The 23,963-nt window shown below is 36.6% G+C and overlaps 1 protein-coding gene across 7 annotated transcripts in view; it reads left to right on the top strand.

Annotated features, from left to right (window-relative positions):
• mta2 (metastasis associated 1 family, member 2) overlaps positions 1-23,963 on the top strand; it is a 36,612-nt gene that overhangs the window by 4,021 nt on the left and 8,628 nt on the right. For all 7 annotated transcript variants that reach the window (XR_012382309.1, XR_012382310.1, XR_012382307.1 and 4 more), the window contains 10 exon segments: positions 5,889-5,956; positions 9,623-9,716; positions 17,105-17,222; positions 17,326-17,389; positions 18,835-18,952; positions 20,813-20,915; positions 21,016-21,115; positions 21,207-21,395; positions 21,471-21,545; positions 21,668-21,726. Coding sequence is in view for 3 of the 7 variants with exons in the window: in XM_005172188.6 (XP_005172245.1) it covers positions 5,889-5,956; positions 9,623-9,716; positions 17,105-17,222; positions 17,326-17,389; positions 18,835-18,952; positions 20,813-20,915; positions 21,016-21,115; positions 21,207-21,395; positions 21,471-21,545; positions 21,668-21,726 (988 nt within the window). In the remaining 4 variants the exon portion in view is untranslated.

Raw genomic sequence — 23,963 nt, forward strand, 5'->3', positions numbered from 1 at the left:
GTATGTATATATTTTTTATTGTACACAATGTACACAATTTTGTATTCTTTTGCTATTGTACTAACGTTTAATTTAACACTGGGACAATTGCAGTGGTTTGTAGAACATTTATTTGCTTAGGCATAAAACCAATCAACAGCCAATAATTTTGGTTTGTTTGTTTGTTTCATTACACTCTGGTGAATTAGTTAATATGAAAGAATGCATTGCATTCCAATGTTAAAATCGACAGCATTTCAGTTGAATTCCCTGTTGTTTTTTAAGAATAAATTGGCAGTGCGTACGTTGATGATACATTGCGTTTTAAAAAAGCAGACTCCGTATTCAATCTCAAGCATTTTCTAAAAAATTTTATCCACTGGAAAACTCCTTATAATAGCTTACTGAGATGATACAAGCAAAATAAATAAATCCTACACTACTGACAGAAACATGCATTTATTGTGCAGAAATATTTCCAGATTCATTGATATGGCCACGTCACACACAATACATGTTGTATTTTTGGTCAAAATTGCAGCTGATGAAATGAAGTGAACATCAAATATAGGACACAATACCGGTATTAACAGATATTTATCAGTATAATGTGTCACAATCAAGAAACAAATTCCATGTTAAAACAGTGTTTTCGAATTTAACTTCTAGGGAGAGCATCAATATAATTCTCTGTCTTCACAAGACAAAAACAGAACACCAAAATTAATAATAAAAGATGCAATTTAAAATAGTGCTTGAACTAGTGTAGACATAGTCTGTGCTTATTGGCATTGAGCCAATACATAAATGGTTTCTAATAGTTGATCACAAGAATACATGTTGAGAAATCATCTTTGTCCAGGTCACTTGTGCTCACGGAACTCTTGGATTAAATGTCACTCTCTTGCTATGCAAACAAGCCTCACTGTTCAATAGTTAACTGTAGCAAATATTACTATTACCCTCTAGATGTTAAGGGCTGTATGCTTGTCATCCTCTGCTGTATCCATCTAACTCATACTTGTATGTGCACTGTCGTATGTAGGAATTCAGGAGAGAGGCATGGCAGAACTGAAAATGTTTTTAAATTAAGAGTCTACTTCAGGTGTTTTTTTATGTTTCTCATTGTAAATTTAGCTTGCTAAACATGTAGCAAAATGATGTTGTGTTGGAACAAAAGCGGTAATGAGGATTCGTTGCAGTTCTTAGAATAAAACAAGCATGATGCATGCTTTCCAAAGGAAGTTATGTTAGCTTGCCTTTTTTTTGTGGTGCATTAAGTTCAAACAAAGCAAAATGCAACTGTGCTGTTTGTTCGTTAGCAAGAGGGAATTGAAGTGTTTCAGACTTGCACTATAATTGAGATGGTTTTGGTTCATTGAAGCTTGCGTCGTTTATCACAGGGTGTTAATTGAGACTTCTAATAAAGATGCAAAGAGAGTACTTGTCTAGTGATGCAGACAGGAAGTTCTAGTCTCGTGTGGGCAAATATATATGTATGGATGACGCTGTCTGGTGTTAAATAAGGATCCTGTTCCTTGTGTTCATATACTGCTAGATAGATTTTATTTTTATTTTTTTATTTAATATGGCTACATTTACATATTCGGTAGATGTTTTCATACAAAATGAAATATATTGCAGTAGAGTGCAGTATATCATCATGTATGTAAATCGAGCATCCCAAGACCTTGCCATAGCAACATAAGCTATGTTTCCATTCAAAGATGTGAATTATATTTGTTCAAAACTGGAACATCGCATAAAAGATGTGTTATGCACTCAGTTATGCACATACGTTTTTTTTATGCACATCTTGGTGTTTCCATCAACCATTTTGCATCAAACTTGCCTTTTTATATGCATGTCCTAAATGCGCATAAAAATAGGTTTATGCAGGCATAGCTATATGGTCAACTTTTTGAGCTACAGGAATGCAGTCTGAAATTAAAGATAATGCAAAGTGTACTGTTCATTCACCAGACAAATCTTTAGGTGTTAAATTAACATGAAAACTAATATTTTAGCCAGTCCTTAAGACAACTAAGTCGTTGTAGTAGGGATGCACCACAATGCCCAATTTGTATTTTCCAAATTGTAATCCCTCCCCAAAAAATAGCGGGTTGGTTTCACTCTCTCTGCTGCTCTAGTCATTATGCAGCGTGAAGTGGCTTTCACACCATATACTGTAAGTGCTACACTATGAAAATCATTCATTTCAATTGGTTATGCTGCACTGAAAAAAATAATTCAGAGATGATTCCTTGGATTTACTAAATTCTTTTATGTTAAGTGGTTGTAAACAATTTATTTGTGTTGAATTTAAACAAACAAATTAAGTTAAACATTATTAAACTTAATTTGTTTGTTTAAATTCAACACAAATAAATTGTTTGCAACAGTTCTGCATGCAACACTTTTTTCAGTGTGCGCAAAGGCAGTTTATTTCTGCGCTGATCAAAGCTCAAGAGCAGCGTAGAACACTATCATCCAGCTTCTGAGCATGCTTGACATTTCTATTTAGTATACTTGTTCCTGTTGCTTGCAATAGCACTACTGTGCTGTAATGGCACTGATGGTAATATGATTCCTTGACTCGATCAAAGTCAATAAAATAAATTTACTGTCAATAAAATGTGTCTCCCCACATTTTAATTGAACACTTGAAAATTATAGGTGATTATAGTTTCACAAGTTCAGATTTAAAAGAAAATATAGATTGTTTTTTTTATGTGCTGAAAACATTCTGAATATGGTTAAAGTCTTACATATTCCTTTATAATATTTATTTAAATAATAAATAATTATTACAAAGTGGTTTCAGTTTTTAGCAAGGGCATCTAGTTGTTTTATTCTAGAGCATCTCTAATTTCTAGATTTAATTTTCCTCTTCTAAAGTGTAAACTTATCAGCCTTGCTATGTTTATCCTAACCAATCAACATTTTCTCATCTAATTGGCTGGATTTGGCACAGAACTGTCTAGTGTTCAGTAGGCATGGATCGGTATAAGATTCTGACGTGATGATAACCTTGGATAAAAATATCATGGTTTCATGGCATCACGGTATTGTGATTACTGCTGTAAGATATGTTCTTTTTAATTTTCTGGATGAAAAAACAACAACTTTTCCCCTATTGAACACAATATGTTCTATTTTAAGAAATATTTAAAGATTTTTGAGCAGTAAACCTGTTTAAATAATTAAAATGGATCATTTGCTTCTGCTATCTTCATTAGTTTTCACAAATTTCTTTACAACTTGAAGAGACAGTAAGACACTGCACTGTTCTGGTCCAAAGTTTGATGTTGGATGCTGGTTTTTAAGCGATTTGTTTCTCAACTGTTTCCTGAGTTGTGGGCTGACCAGCAGCTTTTGATGTGGAGCATCCTTTTCTGCTAGAGATACTGTTGCCTAATATCTAAATTAAATAGTCATAAAAAATTAAATGATAAAAATCTGACATAGACCGTAGGGACGGTATAAGAGCAAATTTGAGATGTTTTAAAACCTTGACTTTTCCAAACCATGGGAAACCTGTTTGAAAACCACAATTCTTGCTAATCCGCTTGGTGATGCTAGTAACACAGAAATTACACCTTTTAGGTTCAGTTAGTCTGCTATTTTTGTCCCTGTCAGTTTGTCCAAGCCTCAGTGGATTTTCAGATGTCTCTGAACACCAGATGCCCTGAGTTAACAATATAGCACATCTCTGCTTGAGGAACAGATGGCTAGACCCCGATTCTCCTTGAAGGAAATTATTGATCCATGCCGCTCAGCCTCTCCTCACTGTCTCTCTGATTGATGAAGCTCATGAACTTGGGAGAGAGACCTCCATTTTGATTTATCCCTTGCGGCACGGCTTAAGAACATGGCTGAGCTGAGGCCAGAACAGAAAGCATTAGTCCGATCAAAGATCAGCATCTACCAGAACTTCCAGCTGACCAGACCAGACCAGGAGATAGATGATTACATAACGGCGTGTGTGTGTGTGTGACCAGCACTCATTGTATGTCTTTCAATATTTTATTGACCCCTACCATTGCTCATGTCGGTTTGATTGATTGTAGGTGTTTAATGATGGAATCTCCACTTGTTTTCATGTGGTTTCCTTTGGTGAATTTTTGTTGGTTGAGCGCATTATTTTTATACATTTTAAATGTTTGAGCGTTCCAATACTTTGCAAATTTTCCATGTGGTTCTGATGGTGTGTTATCCAAATTATAGCAATGACCATTATCGGCTGATATTATACTGATATTCTATAATAATGATCCATACTTAGGGCTGTGCTATTAATCAGAAAAATAACTGAAATCGACATTCAGATCCTATAATCAATCACATTTTTCTAGGTCAATAATTTCAATTACTTTTTTCTACCAATTGTGGAATCACATGACCCCAATCTGATAAGGCTGATTTATACTTCTGCGTCGAATGCTTGGGTATAATGCGGCGCAGCTTTCACACGGTCGCATACTCGCGCACCTCTTTAAAAAGATAACTACACGTTGCACATTTTGTTTGCACTACATTGACGATGATTGGAAGGTGCACCAGAGATCCCTTGAGGCGGCATATTTTCTATCGCAATAAAATGATTATTTGGATTATTTAAAAAAGATTTCTTTACAGAAGATTCAAGAAATGCACTGTTTAAAATATCATTTACAGAATATACTAGAGTTATTTTATTTAGATGAAATACTGCCTATTTTCTACTTTTGAAAATATTGGAAGTAATAATTTTTTTTTTTCAAAAGTGCAAGTTATTTATTTGTGACTGTTCGTTTTAGGCAACGTGCTTTTTAATTTCCGTTGCTCAGCGTTGATCTTTTATAAATAATCATAGATAGTAAATATTGTGTGTTTCCTTCAATTATTGTAAAATCAGTAATGCACCTTTCATTCATAAGTCTCTCAATTGTAATATGTGAAGCATAATTACTGTACAAAACTTATTAGTGAACTATGAGGGCAAAATAATCGTTCATTAATCATAATCGAGTTAAAATGTTAATCAATCGAGATTTTGATTTTAAGTCAAATCGCTTAGTCCTATCCATAATAATATTGGATATTTGTGGTCTGTATTGTTATTATTGGATTTATATATATATATATAATGCTTCATTACTACACAGGTAATGGTGCTTAAATACTAATTTCATAACTCAATAGTTCAACTTTAATATCCATTTTTCGTACTGGACAATTTATATGATTTGTGCAAAAAAATAGTTTTTTTTAATTTTATTTTAATATTTTTTGGAATTGTTTCTAGTCCAAATATCTACATTTTAAAGCAAAAACAAAATTATTTCTCTTACCCCACTGGCACATAATTTTGTTTGTTTTAAAGAAAAACAGTTGATTTCCACTTTTTCTTGCGATGAAACGAAGCAATATTTTTACTTGCTCTAAAAATGTTTAATATTTGGACTAGAAACGAGACAAAACAAAGTAAGAAAAGCATTTTTAGCATTGTGATTATTCTATTTCTGTACCTGTATACTGTTAGATGTCAAATAGAGCTATTCAAACCATCTTGCGTAACTGTGTTCGCAATATTTATCTCAGAAAAAGAAAATATCATGCAGCCCTAATATATATTGTTTCTAGTGTTTTATAAAAAAAAAAAACATGTCAAATTTATCATGCATCATTATTGTGTGAATTATTATCAGCTTATGTTTTTTTTTTTTTTTTTTTTTTGGATTTGGAATACAAGTCAATGTCTGTTATTTATTAATAGATTTTAGTGCTTCAGAGTTCGCAAGGTTCAAAGTTTCTTATTAGTACAATCCCTGACATATTGTTTTGAATGTAATGTGTTTTGCATTCATTTAAGGGAAATGAAGTTCAGCGACGTGCCACTAACAGATTGTTTCTTTTGTCTTCCACAGATTATGTGTATTTTGAAAACTCCTCCAGTAACCCGTATCTGATCCGCCGAATAGAAGAACTCAACAAGGTGAGTTTTGAAACAAGTCGAAAGCCAGACTCTGTAATCTCCGAGGAAGCAGAGAAACACTAAGATTGTGAAGCGAGCACTGAGAAAATGAAGATTCTGTAGTATATCATCATGCTCAAATGTCGCCGTTGCTTCCATTTGGTTTGATATTTTTGGTTTCCTTTAGCATTTGTTTGCCCTTGAGCTGTTTTTGACCGGTATGACTTATAGCGCCAATATTACAGCATGCATACATAATGAATCTGATGTGTCACCATTCTTGCAGCCTAGAGTCATGCCGGCTGTGATTGGTTGCAGCTTTTGATGTCCTCCAATCATACATCATCAATAGCTTTGTGCAGGGATTTTTGACATTACACTGAACATAGATGATTGGCATATGCCAGCTCTCAGCTAAAGCATTGTCAGTCATGACAGCGTAACAGACTGTCTCTGTCACCTGCTCCCTCTGTTGTGCGTTGCTAATGCTCAGCCATCATGCCGTTGTCTACCGATTCACGCTGGGCTGTTTGAGATGAAGATCCAGCCGTAAGAGACTTATATAATGCTGAGAATGACACAGGCCTGTTTCCTGGAGCAGGGATTAAAACACTTTTATGTAACCTCGTTTTGAAAGACTGTGAAGCTCAGCATGACAAGTGAACTGATGGAAATGGTGTTATGTTCAATACGCGCTCACGTTAGACAGGGTTTAGTGTTGTCTTCAATATACACAACTGAGACCCACACCCTGTTGCATTAATTAGAAAGGTGTGGTTTTCATTTCCACATACCCTCTTAGGGTGCTTTCACATCTGTAGTTCGCTTCATTTGGTCCAGACCAAGCGCAATAAATGATACATTGTTGCATCTTCTGCCGTCTTTGGGTCGTTTTCACACCACAATGCTGGCTTTGGTCCGAACCAGTTAAAACGAACCAAAATGCAGTTATCTGACAAAATCCACATCTCTCATTGGCCAGATGTTGTTAAACATATTTCCTAAACTGCTTATTTATTGGTCAGAATACACGTGCGGGAAAATGCCAGTGAACTCCCGCAGGTAAACAAAACCTTTTACTCTGGAGGGACGACTGCGCTGGCTGATTGTATCCCTGCTTTAGACAAACTATACATTACGAAAATGAAGCGTGGCCGCGGCTGGAAAACAGTGTTTAATGCATCACTTGTCACTTCAGAAGGCGGCTAAATTAATTCAGATAAACTGCAACATGGTCATCTTACGGAAATATTACCAACGATCCATCAGGTAATGTTTTCCCCTCTCTCTCTGTTGGTAAAGCGATGTCAACGAATATTTTTCCTCCATATCCCATAATGCACAGCGCATCGGTCTTCGTAGTCCAAAACGCGCAGTACTTTTTGTGGTTGGACCTGTTTTAGTACGGATCATATTCTCACCACAAACGAACCACTCCAGGGTTCGTTTGAAAGCGTACCGAGACCACCTCTTCAAGCAGGTCTCGGTAAGCTTATTTGGTCCGCTTTTGGTGCACACTCGAGTACGATTGCTGCATTCTCACCTGCCCAAACGAACCGTACCAAAAGGGGAAACGAACTCTAGTGCGATTCAATCGAACTAAATAAGGCAGGTGTGAAAGCACCATCAGAAACAAAGGTACAGGAGCTGTCACTGGGGTTGTACCTTTTCAAAAGATACATATTTGTACCCAAAGAGTCCACAGTAGTACCTCAAAGGTGCTTATTAGTATGTAAAAAGTGCATTTGAGATACTATTATGGACCCCTCAGGTACAAATATGTACCTTTTGAAAAGGTATTGCCCAAATGACAGCTCCTGTACCTTTACTTCTGAGAGTGTAGAGTGGTATTTTTAATGCTGGAAAATAAGTGGAAGAGTGCTTGTTTTTATTGTTTAGGTGTTGTTTAAACTCTTTTGGTCTTTTAACTATTATTAAGATTATATTTTATCCTTTTGCTCTGCTGCTTAAATATTGAAGCTGTTTCTAATAATTAGTTTCTTTCAGTTCCACAATGACTTAAAAAAATAGCTTGAAGACCCCCACTATTCTTAAAAAATTGTATGAAACAGTTTAGTTTTACCACTTTTGAATGCATTCAGCCAATGTCTGGGTCTGGCAGGAGAACTTTTAGCTTAGCTCTCACTCAAATTACAAAAAAAAGAAGTTACTGTAAATTTCCCATTTATAACTTGACTACTGTAGTTACATCATGTATTAAAGTTGACTGAAAAAAGCTATTGTCTAGGCTAATATAGCTAGGAACTATACTCTCATTGCAATATATACCACCAGTTAAGGCTGGTTTATTCTTCTGCGGCGAGTGATCGCTGTGACCCACTACGCATGCCTTGCGCGTTGCTGTGCATTTAAACCTTTGCGTGCTGTTGCTCTGCGATAACACTTCCAAAACACTAGCAGGCAGTGAGATTTTTATGTTCCTCTGTGTTAAGTTTCTTTGTGGGTGTTTTGTTTTTTCTGAAGGCTATCTTAATGTACAAGTAGCTAAAACTCGCTCGTTTTGAGGTGGGAACCGGCAGACGTGTAACAACCTAAATTATAAGGTAAATACAAAACAACAGTCTCCATCTAGAGCTACTTTTTGGGACGCTACTAAACGCTTGCTCCAACATATTCGCGCAGTTCTCACTCCCACCCACACTTGTCAGCACTACCAAGCCAACCAATCACAGAGCTTGCGCTATGCATCGTTGCGATATGTAGTTAAATTTTTTGAGAGGTGTGTGTTGGCGTTAGCTAAGTGACTGCACGAAGGCTGCACTGGACCATACGCATGCGCTTAACGCAGAAGTATAAATCAGACTTTAGAATATGCGTAATATCATTGTGCCTGCTGCAGCCATTGTACAACATAGTGTTGTCATGATGCTAAAAAAATGTCAGTTTCCCGCGAACATTTGAGCGCTGTTGAGCACGTTCTTAAACACAGCTGATATGCTGTTGTGTTCACTTGCTCAACAGAAATGACTGTGATTGCTCGTGAAGGTCATTGGTTTACTAACTCACGACTGAGTGTAACCACAGATAAAGGGACACTGGAGCATTTTAAAGCCATGACGATCAGTCGATTCATCAGTGACTCGCTCGTATGTCAGCTCATAAACAGACCAGCTGATCTTCGTGGCTTTAAAACACTCCAGTGTCCCTGTATATGTGGTTACTCAATAAACAGTGGTAAGTTCAGTGAACTGATGAACTTCACGGCCAATCACAGTCAATTCTGTTGAGCACGTAAACACAAAGGCAAGTCAGCGGTGTATAAAAATGCAGCAAATGTTGGTAGGACGTAGACGTTTTAAAATTTCAGTACTGATTGGTACCAAAATTTAGTATCATGACAACACTAGTATGGCAGCAAAATTCCTAGTCTGGTCGACCTAGCAAATAGCAACTGTTAATTTTCATCAGTTTTAGTACATGATGTAACTTCAGAAGTGTCGAACCTCTGGTCATTTTTAGTGAGATGCTAATAGTCTAATTCTATTCAATGATCTATGCTAAGCTAAAAGAGCTCTCGCCAGACTCTGACATCGATCAAATCCAAAATTGGTAAAACAGTTTTTGTATGATGGGGTTTTATAAGTCAATGACATAAAGACAATAATAGCACTTGTTGAACTCTTGTATATATTTTTTCCTCACTTTTTTTTCTCTGTTTCCTTTAAGACTGCCAATGGAAATGTAGAAGCCAAGGTGGTCTGTCTCTTCAGGCGGAGGGATATATCTGCTAGCCTGAACACTCTGGCTGATAGCAATGCACGTGAGTAGCCAACTGTTTCAGTCTCCTATCAGTTCTTGTCTCTTTATAACATTCAAGATAAATCGTCACTATGTAAGCTGACTATATGAATTGTAAAACCAACCAGAATGTACAGCTTTGACAGGCACATTCAGAGTAGCTCAAATGCTACCAAAGTCGATTGCTGCAAAGTATATTTGAGTCAAACCATTTGCTTATTACATGGTCATGTGTCAAGGAAGCTTTAAAGCAAACAGTAAAAGTCAGTCACTGGTTACATTTTAAATACGTAGCAAGAGGAGTGGGATACATTGATGAATAATAAATTGTATGAAATACAGCATGACATTTCAAGCTGATTTTTGATAGCTTTTTTTTTTTGTTATAGTTAATATAGTTATTTATTTTAATTTTATTATTTTTATTAACAAGATGTTATATTGGACATACAAGATTAACTTATGGTTTTATGTTTAAAGGTGTTAGACCCCCCATTCTTCTCTCTGTAAAACCTATTCTGGTGGACTGTACTATACTGGCTGGGAAGTTCATAACAACATTACAAAGTGTGAAACACTTTTACGAAGCTCAAGAAAATTGTACTTTTTGAAAAAATATTTTTACCTATCATAAGACACAATTACATAGGAAAAAACTATTTTACCAAGGACGAAAGAAATGTTACAATTTTAGAATGAAAAAAAAAAACACTTTTACCAGAGCTGAAACAAATTTACAATGACAGATTCTTTACGGAACGTACCACACACCGAAAATATCAGCTCATCTGTGACTGTAGACGCAGGTTAACATGAGTCCAAAGGCACTGGTCTACGTCAGTCTACAACTATAAAAATCATGGTTTGACCAACTGTGATAAAACATTATTTAGTCATTATAGAGCTATTCTGAGAAAATATCAAGAAAACAATTTATCACGAGTCTACAACCAAAGCACAGCATATGTTGACTGATAAAAATATCAAAATCGACCTTAATGACCTGAATAGCTCAGTTAGATGGGTCGAATGATACTCGCGCTGAACCTTTTGACTTGGGTTTGAATCCTGTTGATGATGTATTAATTGCAATTATTTCTTCACATTAATTTTGGGTATGTACTGTTCTGCCACACAAATATTAAAATCAAGTATGTTTATAATGCCACTGACACCAACTAATAAGAATATTTATTTAGTATGGTCTTGTTTTGTTGCTGTGAAAAAGTGACTTATCTGCAAACGTGAATAGTTTACATCTGGAAAGAGCATCATAAACTTTATTTAAAGCATGTACTCCACAACACAAATTTACCACCAACGACAACAACACTCTTCCCTGCGTCACTTCCGCTGTGTGGTACATTCCCTTTCCGTAAAGAATCTGTCATTGTAAATTTGTTTCGGCACTGGTAAAAGCGTTTTGCGTGTTGTTTATAAATTTATTTTTTTAATTGTAAATTTGTTTTGTCCTTGGTGAAATCTTTTTTTTTCCTATAATTGTGTCTTATGATGGGTAAAAATGTTTTCCAAAATGTAAATTTGTCTCAAGCTTCGTAAAAAAGTGTTTCCGCACTGTCCCACTTGTTATTGCCTATAGAATGCTTTTTAAATCAACTCAGGGCATCAGTATCAGTTTTATTGCCAAGTGTGCTTCACACACACAAGGAATTTGCTTTGGCTACAGAAGCTTCCAGTGTACATAAAGTGACGCATGACAACACAAAATAAATATGAAAAAAAAAGATGATAAACATTTAACAGAGATGCAGTTAGTCAAGAAATCTGGATGTTGAATTGTACATACAGATTTGTTATAAATATACAGGTTATATTATTAAAGAGTGTTGCCTGAAATCATATATTAACGTTAAAATACATCTCTAATTGTTAGTATTTATTTGTTTGTGGTTTTATAGTATATATACTTTTAATGAATTGTTTTTGCCATGAAAATAGCTGTTGTTGCTATATTCCATTTAAATATGAAGATATGATATGACATGGCCATGCATCAAAATTGATTGTAAATGACTGGAATATTAGGGTTTTTATATAAAAGAAATATCCATGCATGCTATCTGTTAGTAGAAATCCCCTTCCCCCACTCAACATCTTTTATCTTACTGCAACCTGTCACTCACATAAGAGCAATTATCAAACAGCATTGGGTCTAATCCTTGGATAAAGTCCCACCCTACCTTTATCTTCTTTCTGATTTAAGTGTTTCAGGTATTGTGTATAAAGCACATTTGTGGAGAGCACTTTGTAGGTTTTGTGCAATAAAACCATAAAGATATCAAGGGCCAGACAGCTTGCACCAGTTTTTGGCATTAAAACAGTACTGTATGGATTCATGCACCGTGATGAATTGGTGCTGAAAAGACATGGACACCTGTCATTTTTCCATTTGACATCATTAAAGATGCATATTTTGGAGTTTCTCTGTCAGATGCAAATTTTATTTAATTTACTTTCTTTATTGTCCACAATTGGACATTTCTAATTGGCATCACCACAGACTACCAGATCAGTGTTTACATTACACATATCACAAAAAAAGGCAACACAAATACATTTAATGTCATATTATGTATGTATAGGGTTTGAATCAATTAGTATTTGAAATTCTAACGGCAGTCAGCGTAAGGGCATTTGATACACATTTTTCTTTACTTAAGGTTACCTAAAACTTCTTTTTGATGGCAAGAGCTGAAATTTTATAATTAAGGGATTGGAACAATCTTTAATAATGACGTGTACTTTCTGTTTAATTCTCATTAAACAAATTTCATTTGGTTGTTTTTGTGCTTTCCTACTTTTCCTACGCTACAGAGTTTTTGCCTTTCCTTAATTGGCAACAGTCCATACCTATAGTAGTATTTAAATAAATTGTGTAATGCGAGTTACTAACGTTAATGCGGCGAGTGTTTATCATTTTTTTTATAATAATCATTTTTTTAGTGCCTAGAAAAATTCCCTTATCAAAGTTAACCAAGCTCGTCATAGAACAAAACTGCCTTTTTTTTCAATTGATTGACGTGTTGTAAGAGAAGCCAGGATAGATGGAATCACACAGATCCTAGATTCTAGTTCTGTCTCGCAGTATGCAACGTGTTCTCCTTTTTAATGTGAAATAGTCTAACTGCAGTTTTCATACCTGGTCCTGGCTTACCATCACTCTGGACGTTTAGTATGTTTCTCTTACCGCTACAAACCTTTTTACTATTTGACCATACAAGCAAAATGGACATCACTGGATATTCTGCCATGATTTTAGTTCAAATGAAGTGTTTAATTTGAAAAGGGTATAAAACTGTGCGAGACGTGACTAGTATGCAGATGTGGTGATTATGGTTAAATAACCTTTCACTCCTCTGTAATAGGTTTTATCTGCAGATGCTGCGATCAGTGCGGTGTAGAGTTAATTTTTTTTTTTTAAGTGAAGTAAACTTTGAGTTGACCCAGAGCATTGGGTAGCGCTGTTGCTTCACAGCAAGAAGGTCGCTGGTTCAAGCCATGGCTGGGGCAGTTGACGTTTCTGTGTGGAGTATGCATGTTCTTCTTGTGTTGATGTGGGTTTCCTCCAGGTTCTCCGGTTTCCCCTACAAGTCCAAAGACATGCGCTATAGGGGAATTGAGTAAGCTAAATTGTCTGTAGTGTATGTGTGTGAATGAGAGTGTATGGGTATTTCCCAGTAATGGGTTGCGGCTAGAAGGGTGTCTGCTGTGTAAAACGTGATGGATAAGTTGGCAGGTCATTCCGCTGTGGCAACCCCTGATTAATAAAGGGACTAAGCCAAAAAGAAAATGAATAAATGAATGATTGAGACTTTGAGTTTGTTCTATTCCTGTGTGCAAGGGGTAGAGAGCAGTGAACACTATGTAGGGAACATGATGATCTGAACACTGTTCCTTCTTGGTCCAACCAGCTGTAATCTAATCAGGTGTGTTAAATGTAAGATATGCAGAGCGGTGGTACGCCAGGACCATAAAAACTGCTGTTGGTGACCCTTTCACATGAATACAGTCAGTGAACATTAAAATACTGAAGTGAACTGAAGGCATGCGAGTAGCTGAGCACATTGGTGCTGTCCAGTTCTGAAGTCTTTTACCTTTGCAAGTAACAGGTTTTAATCATTGATTTGTTGTCGTTGTTGTTGTTGTTGATTGTCTATTCTTTAGAACAAAAAACATGTGTGCATACTTCAGTTCAATATTATGTTTAGCATAACTCCTTTTTTTTTCTTCTTTTTTTTTTCTTTTATGAAGTTAACATTGACATCAGGAGTTTTTTTTTTCCTAGGACTTCCACATATTTATTTAGCCTTTCCTTAGATGGTAGAGAAAAAAATCTTGTGCCATTTCCAAGTCCTAAGTAGATTGCCTGCACCTTTATGGTTGCACAGATTACAGGTACTTTGGTAGCACTACCACACTATGGCTCCAAAATAAAAAATAAAAAAAATACAATAAATGAAAAAAAAAAAAAATTAATAGCAACAGGAAACATCTATGAAATCAATATTTTTTTTACTTTTATATTTGGTTGAAAAGAATCTCTTCTTTTAACGAATTTTGTTAAGTACAATTAGTAACTTAATTTTAATGTGTTTTTTTTTTGTTGGTCGGTTATCTACAAAACAAACGAAAAAACAAATAACATTTGAGGTGAAGTAATGTGCGTCAAAAGCCGATATTTTTCCCCAAACACAAACTGTTAATCAAAAATGAAATATTCATAATTTCTAATGTCTTATTTTTAAATGCGTGACCAAAAATAAAATACTAGCATATTTTAAACTCATTTCACATGACAAAAAGCATCTTATTTAAAAAATAAAAATGAATCTAAAATTATAAAATTTGTTGAAAAATGCATTTATATGTATTAAAGCTACAGCATTAGTTTGTTATTCGTTAAAATCAGCATGTGTTTTAAATATCTGTTTTTGAACGGTAAGTTAATGATTAATGAGCCATTAAATAAATAGAATAAGCCAGGCCGAAAACTGGCGCATAAGTGAGCGAATGGACTGATCAGCATAATGGCAAGTCTATGCCAAAAAGAACAGAGCACACCGGTGATGTTTGCGCAAAGAACTGAATCTAGGTGCGATGAAACTGGAGCCTGTGAGCTTGTTAAACCATTGTGTGTGCACATCTCCTGTGGGCCCGATAGATAGCGATCAATTTTCTTTCAAGACTGATTCTTCCCTTTCCTCGCACGATCACTTTCTATTTCTAGATGCGTTAAACTTGAGCCACAGTTGCAGCTGGCGGTCAGTTAGAATAGCCGAGCACAGGCGGGGCGGAGTTAAAACTAAATCGTCGATTCAGGCGGGTCGTAGTTTTCTGCAGTCATGACAGATCATATGGTGTGGTCAATGATTGATTGATTGATTTATTTAACATTTCCACACCTATCCACCCTGTTTTGTAGTTTCGATTTTGTGCAAATTAAATGTCCAGAGTCTTTAAAAGGACTTTTAAAGACTTGAAAAGAGAAAAATGATACCAGATTAATTTATTTGCCATTTTTGCCTTTAATGGGGTAGAACAGAAGATGTAGATTTTGATCAATATACATTTCTATTCTCATCTATGGTCGTGAGGTTTGGGTCATGACTGAAAGGACAAGATAACGAATACCAGTGGCTGGCAGGGTGCACCATAAGAGAAAGGGTGAGGAGCTTGACATCCGTGAGAAACTCTGAGCAGTGGAGCTGTTCCTCCATTACATTGAAAAAATCTAGTTGAGGTGGCTTAAGCATCTGTTTCGGATGCCTACCTGCAGAGGTGTTCCGGGCTTATCCCATCAAGAGGAGACCCCAGGAAAGATTCAGGACGTGCTGGAGGGCATATGTCTCTGCTTACACAAGAACACCTTGGGATTCCCTAGAAGGAGCTGGAGGAATGCCTGGGGAGAAGGAAGTCTGGGGATCCCTGCTGAAGCTACAGCCTAACCTTGGTCTTTGCATCAATGGATGACAAAGTCCGGATGAGATGCACCCTCTGAAAAAACCACAGATGCTTTCCTCATTTTGTATTTGAAGTCTTGCCTTCTGTTTCTCTATCGACATTGGTAAATAAACGGTGTGATTTCCTGTTCATAATCTCGGCATTCGAATATGGCCAAATAGAGCCCGGTGATGTGCTCTCTTGCCATTTCTGAACACCATCACATCATGTGTAAGTGCAAGCACCTCACGTGATTGATTAAGGTGCTGTATCACCTGCATTTATTCAACTGTGTAAATTTTAAACACGTGATCTACTGAAGCTGTTGTAATTACAAAATGGGCAGTTCAGGTTTGAGTCAAGGAAGTCATTGACACTGGCAAGAGAAAGCCTTCAAATCCTTTGCGGTCATGCGAGGTCAATGTCTGCTTGGCTGCCCGTTTAATACTCAACATATCCTCCTCTTTATGTCGCGCCACCCGACAAGACCAACACTGTCCTGTTACACAAGATCAGGGCTTCCATTTAGATCACCTCCTCCCCTCTCTACCTTCTGCCCATCTTCCCCCTTTCCCTCCCTCCTGAATGGGCTCCTCTGTGCTTATCCTCAGCTGCCATCCGCCCTGTGCTCTCAGAACAAAAGAGCCTTCATTGGACCCACCGGGCCATGGTGCTCAAAGGGTTAACACTAGGTTAACGCATGTCTGGCTGGTGTCTTTGTCAAGGAGTGAAAGTGTTATTAAATGCATACATGAGTGTGCGTGCGCATGTATGAATGATCTGTCGTACGTGTGTCTTGAGTGCTGTCTGCTTGTGCATGTGTGAAAGAGAGCTTGTGGCATTTTTTTTAATGCGTACTTGTGCATGGGGGGGAGGTTGTTGCTCAATGGGGGGATGGGCGCCTCAGGTTTGTTGCACAGGGTTTCCCAGTAAAGCTGGCAGGGACGCATTGGCCAAGGGGAGAGAAAGGAGGGGGCAGGGCCACCGGGGTGGCAGGAGGGGTTAATGGAAAGGGGTGTGGTCTGAAGTCCCGCCCTCTTCATTGACAGGGTTTCCTTTGGCTCCGCGCAGGGGTGGAGTCTGGTCAGATCGTCTGATAAAGTCCTGCCAAGTCTACTCACCTCACACGAGCATCCATTTAAGAAAGAATCTCCATCGTCATTGCATATTCATGTTGAAGTCACAAGCAATGCATCAGAATGCAGTGGGTTTGAGTTGCATCATAATGGTTTACTTCCCTTATAAGTCAACAGACCCTAACGTAGGATATTCAATTTACTTGTATCTGAATGAGTGTGAAATTGATCGCAAGCGTTACTAATAACCTTAAGTGGTGTGTAAACTGTTAAGGTTTGGTCTCTGTGTGTGCGCTAAGATGAAGCTGGTTTGCATCAGAACTAATTGAGGCCATTAGCATCACTCTCTTATGTTTGGGTGCATGTATTTTAGGAGACTTTGAAGAGGAGTCCAAGCAGCCTTCAACATCAGAACAGCAGAAACACCAGCTCAAGCACAGAGAACTGTTCCTGTCTCGACAGTTTGAGTCTCTCCCGGCCACGCATATACGGTAAACACACTCACGCCGCTCAACATCTCTGGATTGGGTGACAAAATCCTATCAGAATCAAAAGTATTTATGCTAAGTTGTTTTTTTATTTTGTTTTTTACAGAGGAAAATGCAACGTCACACTTTTAAATGAGACTGATGTTTTAACTGGCTACCTAGAGAGAGAGGTAAGTGTTCTCCCAGAGTACAAGTGCACTCACCGTGCAGTTTTTCAAAGTGTTACAAAGCTGACAAAAGCCATAAAGAAAAAAAGGCGGCTTCTTGTAGAGTGTCAGAGAAACAAATGTTTTCATTCGTTGCAATTGGAAAATCTCGATTATTCCAGCAAATAGAGATTTCTTAGCTCTTCTAAAGTTAGACTATTGGTATTGAGTTCTCTGAAAACATGGAACCTTTTTGTCATTTAATGCAAAAACAACTCTATAATGCAGGGTCGTAAAATTTCTTAAATTCACTGAAATATAGTATTGTAGGTCTTGTATCATTTTAAACATGTCTTAGTTTTCCTCTGTCCAAGTAAAGCTTCTCAATTGGGCTGAAAATCATCTAATCAACAATCCATCTCAAGAAAACCTTTTTTTATGAGAATGTTTTTTATTGCAAAGAGATAAAATTTACAATAGCTGTTCAACGACAGCAATGTCTATAAATTAAATTCCCCTAATCAAGGAAAGAAAACCAAAAACAATTGCACAATTCCTCATGATAATAGCAGAGCAACATATCACTTTACTTTATGCATTATATTCAGAGGTAGCCAAAAAACGCATTCAACCGGATTGCTCTAATAGTGGGACCATACTGTACATGTGGTTAAATTTTCAATGGTCGCTAAACATCGCCTGCTCTTTGCCTACTGAACTCATTCATAACCCAGCAGCTAATGATTTAAACTTTGTTGCTGATAATCTATTGTATTAAAGGCGAAAATATTTCATAAAGTAGAATGATCTCTCTCCAGTCCTGATGTTTAATCATTTTCTTTTCTTTTTTTAATAATTATAATACAAAATAAGGCCATTTATTTAAAATGAGATTTTTTTGAAATATGCCTGCTTTAAGTCTGAAAAATGAACTGACACAGTTTCAACTTCAATTTACTAGAACTTCTATGTTAAGCTGCTTTGACACTATCTACATTGTAAAAGCGCTATAGAATTAAAGATGACATTATACTCAATCAATTTGGACCAGAAGCCAACAAATGTTTATTTTTGATCATTTATTTAATTGTCTCCATAATAAAAACATTTTTAACAATGTTAAACTTGTGATTAAAAATATTATGTTGGATAAAAAGTGTGTACAACTAGAGTTTTCTTGTTTTGTCTTGTTAAATTATGTCGCTAAGAAAAATACAATTTTTTTTTTTTTTTTGTGGCAACTGACCGGGCCACTAAAAATAATCATTAGTGTTTAGCCCTGTTTAAGTTTAAAATTTCATTCAAAATGGTTTTAAAAGGGTCTTCTTGATTAAACCTGCAGAAACCCTGATATTGAAAATATTTTACTTTTGAATTTTTGTAAGACAACTTAACACCTTTTATTTGTTCAAAATGACTAAACGTTCATCACATGGTTCTGTTTCTAACATGTGTTTTTTGTTCTGCAGGACTGTTTCTTCTACTCTCTGGTGTTTGACCCAGTGCAGAAAACACTGCTGGCTGACCAGGGGGAGATCAGAGTCGGATCTAAATACCAGGCAGAGATTCCAGACAAACTGGCTGAAGGTCAGAAGATTTTCATTGTCCCTGTCCACTGGCATTATTAAAACAATCCTTTTTGATGCGGAAAACTTCATATATTTTAATGCTTTATTGGGGGAAGAACCACATGTGGTCAACTTCATTAGCCATGTTTTCATCCTCCTGTTTTTATGTGTGTTTTAGCATATTGCATTAAAATGCTTTATGGAAGCTCCAAGATCCACATACATTTTGAAAATGTACATTAAAAATGATCTAAACTTTTTATCTTATAAGAAAAATGTGCTTAATCTATGATGGTTACACATTTACAGAACACATTACAGCATGTGCGTCAAAAAATGTATGGGATTTGGTTTTAACTATTCATGTGATGATGACAAACATAGACATGATGGAATGACATTAATTGACAAACACCTGAAATGCTGTTTTGGTCATTCTGAAATGCCTTAACCAAAGTCCATCATCAGCGTGTCTGCACGGTTTTAAAGTCTTAAATTAAAAAACAAAAACAAAATTTAGCCTTAAAGTCTTAAATTCAAATAAATATTGACTTGTAGGTCTTAACATTTTTAACAGGTTTTAATTTGACTTTGTTTATATAAAGCTACTCAATCGATTCAACACACATCCAATCACCCACAATGCATCGCGATTGAACTTTTAGCAAAGCTATATTTTAACTAATATTGTATGTATACAACTAGCAACTGCTTGTTTAGACACATTATTTAAAGTATGCTAAAAAATAACTAGTTAGAAAAAGTATTTTGATGGCGCAAGTACATTTTTTTTTCTGTTTGGCCATTGAAAGAAATCCTAAGCGTTTAGCCTGTAGGTCTGAAAAAGGTCTAATAGGTCTTAAATTTGACTTTGTGAAACCTGCAGAAACCCTGATCATCAAAGATGTTCAATATTATTATTTCCGACAACTGTATTGAACGTCTGTACTGCCATTGAGCGGTCTCACATACTCTAAAAACAAACACACGCTCATTGCATTTCGTCTTCTGAAGGGCTAATAATTTATGATATAAGAAAAAGGCCCACAGTTTTTACTTTTAAATAAAAGACACTAGTTTATCAGGAAGTTCGATTTTTCTTTGACTCTATTTTCTTTCTTTTTTTTCTTTCTTTTTTTTTTGCTTTATTTTCAAATGTTTTATGCAACGTTTAAAATTGTGCATATATTTAATTAGCAATTTGGATGGACACAGCTAATGAGATTTAAATATGTATACATTAAACGTCTTGCACTAACCCTCAGTAACACTCATTTTCCAATGAGTTTTTTTTTTTATATATAAGATTTTCAATTAATAAAGAATTAAAGAACTACCACTAATGGTGATATACAGTAATCAGGAACTCGATGCTGAATCTATTGTAATTCCAATTTATAGCTGATATTGTCAGTACACAGAAAAAGGTGCATGATAGACATTTATTCATTCATTTTCAGCTTAGCCCATTTGTTTATCAGGAGCCACCACAGCAGAATGAACCGTCAACTTATCCAGCATATGTTTTTCACAGCGGATACCCTTCCACTTTCCCTGGGAAACACCCATACACTCTCACATTCACACACATACACTTCTGCCAGTTTAGTTTATTCAATTCACCTATAGGCTATAGCGCATGTCTTTGGACTGTGGGGGAAACTTGAGCACCTGGAGGAAACCCACTCGAACACAGGGAGAACATGCAAACTCCATATAGAAAGGCCAACTGGCCTAGCTGGGGCTTGAACCAACCACCTACTTGCTGTGATGTGATAGTGCTTAGCACTGAGCCACTATGCCGTCCTATATGATAGACAGTGAAGGCTAATAGCAAAACCGGAAAAAAGTTGTAAATGCAATATTTTCCCTCTCTTAGTTGAAGCAGACAGTCGCGTTCAGGAGAAGCTTGAGACAAAGGTCTGGGATCCAAACAACCAGCTGAAGGATCCACAGATAGACCAATTCCTGGTAGTGGCACGGTGAGTATTTCTCCGTTCTTTTAGCCATTTGTGCTTCATTAAAAAGCCACTGTTCTGTAGAATGATGTTAATTCTAGTCATCATTTCATTTCTATTTTAGGGCTGTTGGAACATTTGCACGTGCACTAGACTGCAGCAGTTCAATCCGCCAGCCTAGTCTGCACATGAGCGCAGCGGCAGCATCTAGAGACATCACACTGGTGAGAGAATCAATCATTGCACGATCCTCACTTATTCACTGCAACCACTATCATGCACATCTGACATTCTCTGTGTCCTGTCTGCTTCTAGTTCCATGCTATGGACACTCTCCAGAAGAACGGCTACGACCTCGCCAAGGCCATGTCGACGCTGGTGCCGCAGGGGGGCCCAGTGCTGTGCCGGGACGAGATGGAAGAGTGGAGCGCTTCTGAAGCCATGCTCTTCGAGGAGGCTCTGGAGAAATACGGCAAAGACTTCAATGACATTCGCCAAGACTTTGTGAGTTTAAAAAGCCATATTTAATCATTTCGTCATTTTAGACTGTTTTAATGAAACTCTGCTCTCGTCCTGCAGTTACCCTGGAAGTCGTTAGCTAGTGTGGTCCAGTTCTACTACATGTGGAAGACTACTGATCGTTATATTCAGCAGGTAAGAACATTTGAGTGTTCTTTTTTTTTCTTTGAAGGATAAGAGGGATTTTGAAGGTTTCTTCTGTATGCGTGTGAATGTTTTCTGAACATGTTTTTCAAGTTATTGTTTTTTCCCTCCAGAAAAGACTAAAGGCAGCAGAGGCGGACAGCAAGCTGAAGCAGGTGTACATCCCCACCTAGTGAGTGTTTAGTGTCACTGCACTTTTAAGACTGTTTCTAAATACGTGGCAAATCGAAGTAAATATGTAATTATAAACTATAAGTGGCATTTCTCAAAGATATGGCAAACAATTATTCATTTTAAATTAACAAAGACACAAATCTCATGTAATTAAAGGATGAATATATTAAAAATAAATAGACTACCTAAATGTTAATTTTTACTAAGATTTTATTTTGGTAAAGAATGTCTTTTAAACTTTTTTTTTGGTTTATTGTTTACCAAGGTTGCATGTATTGACCTGAATATTTAAAAAACTGTTGTAATGAATATTATTGTATGTTATCTAATTAGGGGTGTGAACCTACACTGGTCTCACGGCTCAGTTTGGTTACGATTATTATGCCATCGATTTGGTTCAATTTGATATCTCGGTGCATTGATGCTTTCCATACATAATTAGATTTTTTTCTTTATAACACAAGAATTTAAAAAAATTAAAATCTATAAATATAATTATTTATATATTATTTGTAATACAATTATGTCCTTTAATACAAGCAGTAAACTATTTGAGCTGTACCCTTAATTTGACTTGCTCAAGAAAACACTCTTTTTGAATGTATCAAACAAAACTCTAGTATTTGCAAAGAAGACAGCATGAGCATTTATAACAAATAAAGCTGATGTAAATATTATCCCGCTTGCTTTTTGAGCGCTTCCAAGTGATGTCTTACACCCCTATGATTGGTCATTGTCTTTACCCGCTCAACAGAAAGGGCTGCGATTGGCTTTAGAAATGAAAGCGCTGTTCACCGGTGAGTGATGCGGGAAGAACAGCCACGGTTGCAGTCTATAAGCACATAATACGCGATTATTACAAGTAATTCCTAACAGACAGTGGAGAAAACTTGCACCTCAGGCACGCTTGTGTCTGGATCCACAAATATCGCTTTAACAGCCAATAGGAGAGGAAAAATTACCTCACAAACACACCAGCGGGTCAACTGTCCAAAGTGAGAGAGAGAGGGGGGGGATGGAGTTTTACAGCATTTCTCTCTAGTAGTCAAATAGCGCCTCGTGTGCTGTGCCTTCTTCAGTTTCAATGAAAGACTTTCCAGCAAACTTACAAGCAGTTAAACTGTGCATAATTATCTACCTTTTAAGTAGTAGTAGTTGTGCAAGTAGGAGATAAATGACGTTAGTACGTAATAACCGGTTATGATCGATTACTGAACCATTATAGAATTGTCCCCATCTGCATCGCATAATACATAATAACAAAACATCTTCACGCACTTGCAGTGTTTCCAACTGCTTAGAAACTCTGAATAAACTAAATAAAAAGAATAAAATAAATAATCCTGCCCTAACTATTTTTCACTTAAATGACAATTTTAGATTACAAAACGAAAACACAGACTTCATCCTTTTTAACTGGCATAAGTTTTGTTTTTTTTTTCCCCCAATCATATTTTTTTCTTCCCTCAAATAAAAATAGCAGAGTCAAATCGATCCCTCAATAGAAAATATGCATTTAATTAATGCTCCGCTATAATTTCTATATCGCAAACCTCTGTCAACATTTTTTATAGAAGTCATTGGTTTAAAGATTGTCTTGAGCATCTGATTTTAACTTTGAGCTTCTGTGCTTTCATTTGCTCTGTCTCTCTCGCAGTTTGATAGCACTCTTTGCGAGACAAACAACAAGGTGCATAGATTGACTTTTTTTTTTTTTTTTTTTTAAATTAAAGGCTACATATAGTATACATTTATAATTACATAGTTTGCATTCATTTGTATATACATTTTATATTTTACATAGCTATTAATATGCAAAAATCAAATAGCCTAAATCATTGGATTTGTTTAAGGGTGCTTTCACACCTGTGAATCGATTCAGTTGTTCCGAAACAGAGATTAAAATTGTTACATTGTTGCTCTTTGCTCTTGGAGCGGTTCGCTTTCACATTGCAAAGTTTCTAATCGGACCAAAAGAGCTAAAACAAGTCACGTGCGAGTAAACTCTCCTCACATTGGTCAGAGTGTCAGGGTTTATTTTGCAGCGTCCCGCTCAGCTGTCAGGAGAGGTGGTGGTTTGGTGGTGATTGACAGGGTGCGCGCGTGTGACGTGTCTGAGGAGAGATGCGGTGGGGAGGGGTGAGAAGGGTGCGCGACGATGCCTATTTGAGGACTGGGAGAGAGACGCGAGATTACCGGGAGATCATCACTCGTTTGCGGGCATCCGGAGACTCG

Source organism: Danio rerio, chromosome 7 (assembly GCF_049306965.1).
Source record: "Danio rerio strain Tuebingen ecotype United States chromosome 7, GRCz12tu, whole genome shotgun sequence".
Lineage (NCBI taxonomy): Eukaryota > Metazoa > Chordata > Actinopteri > Cypriniformes > Danionidae > Danio > Danio rerio.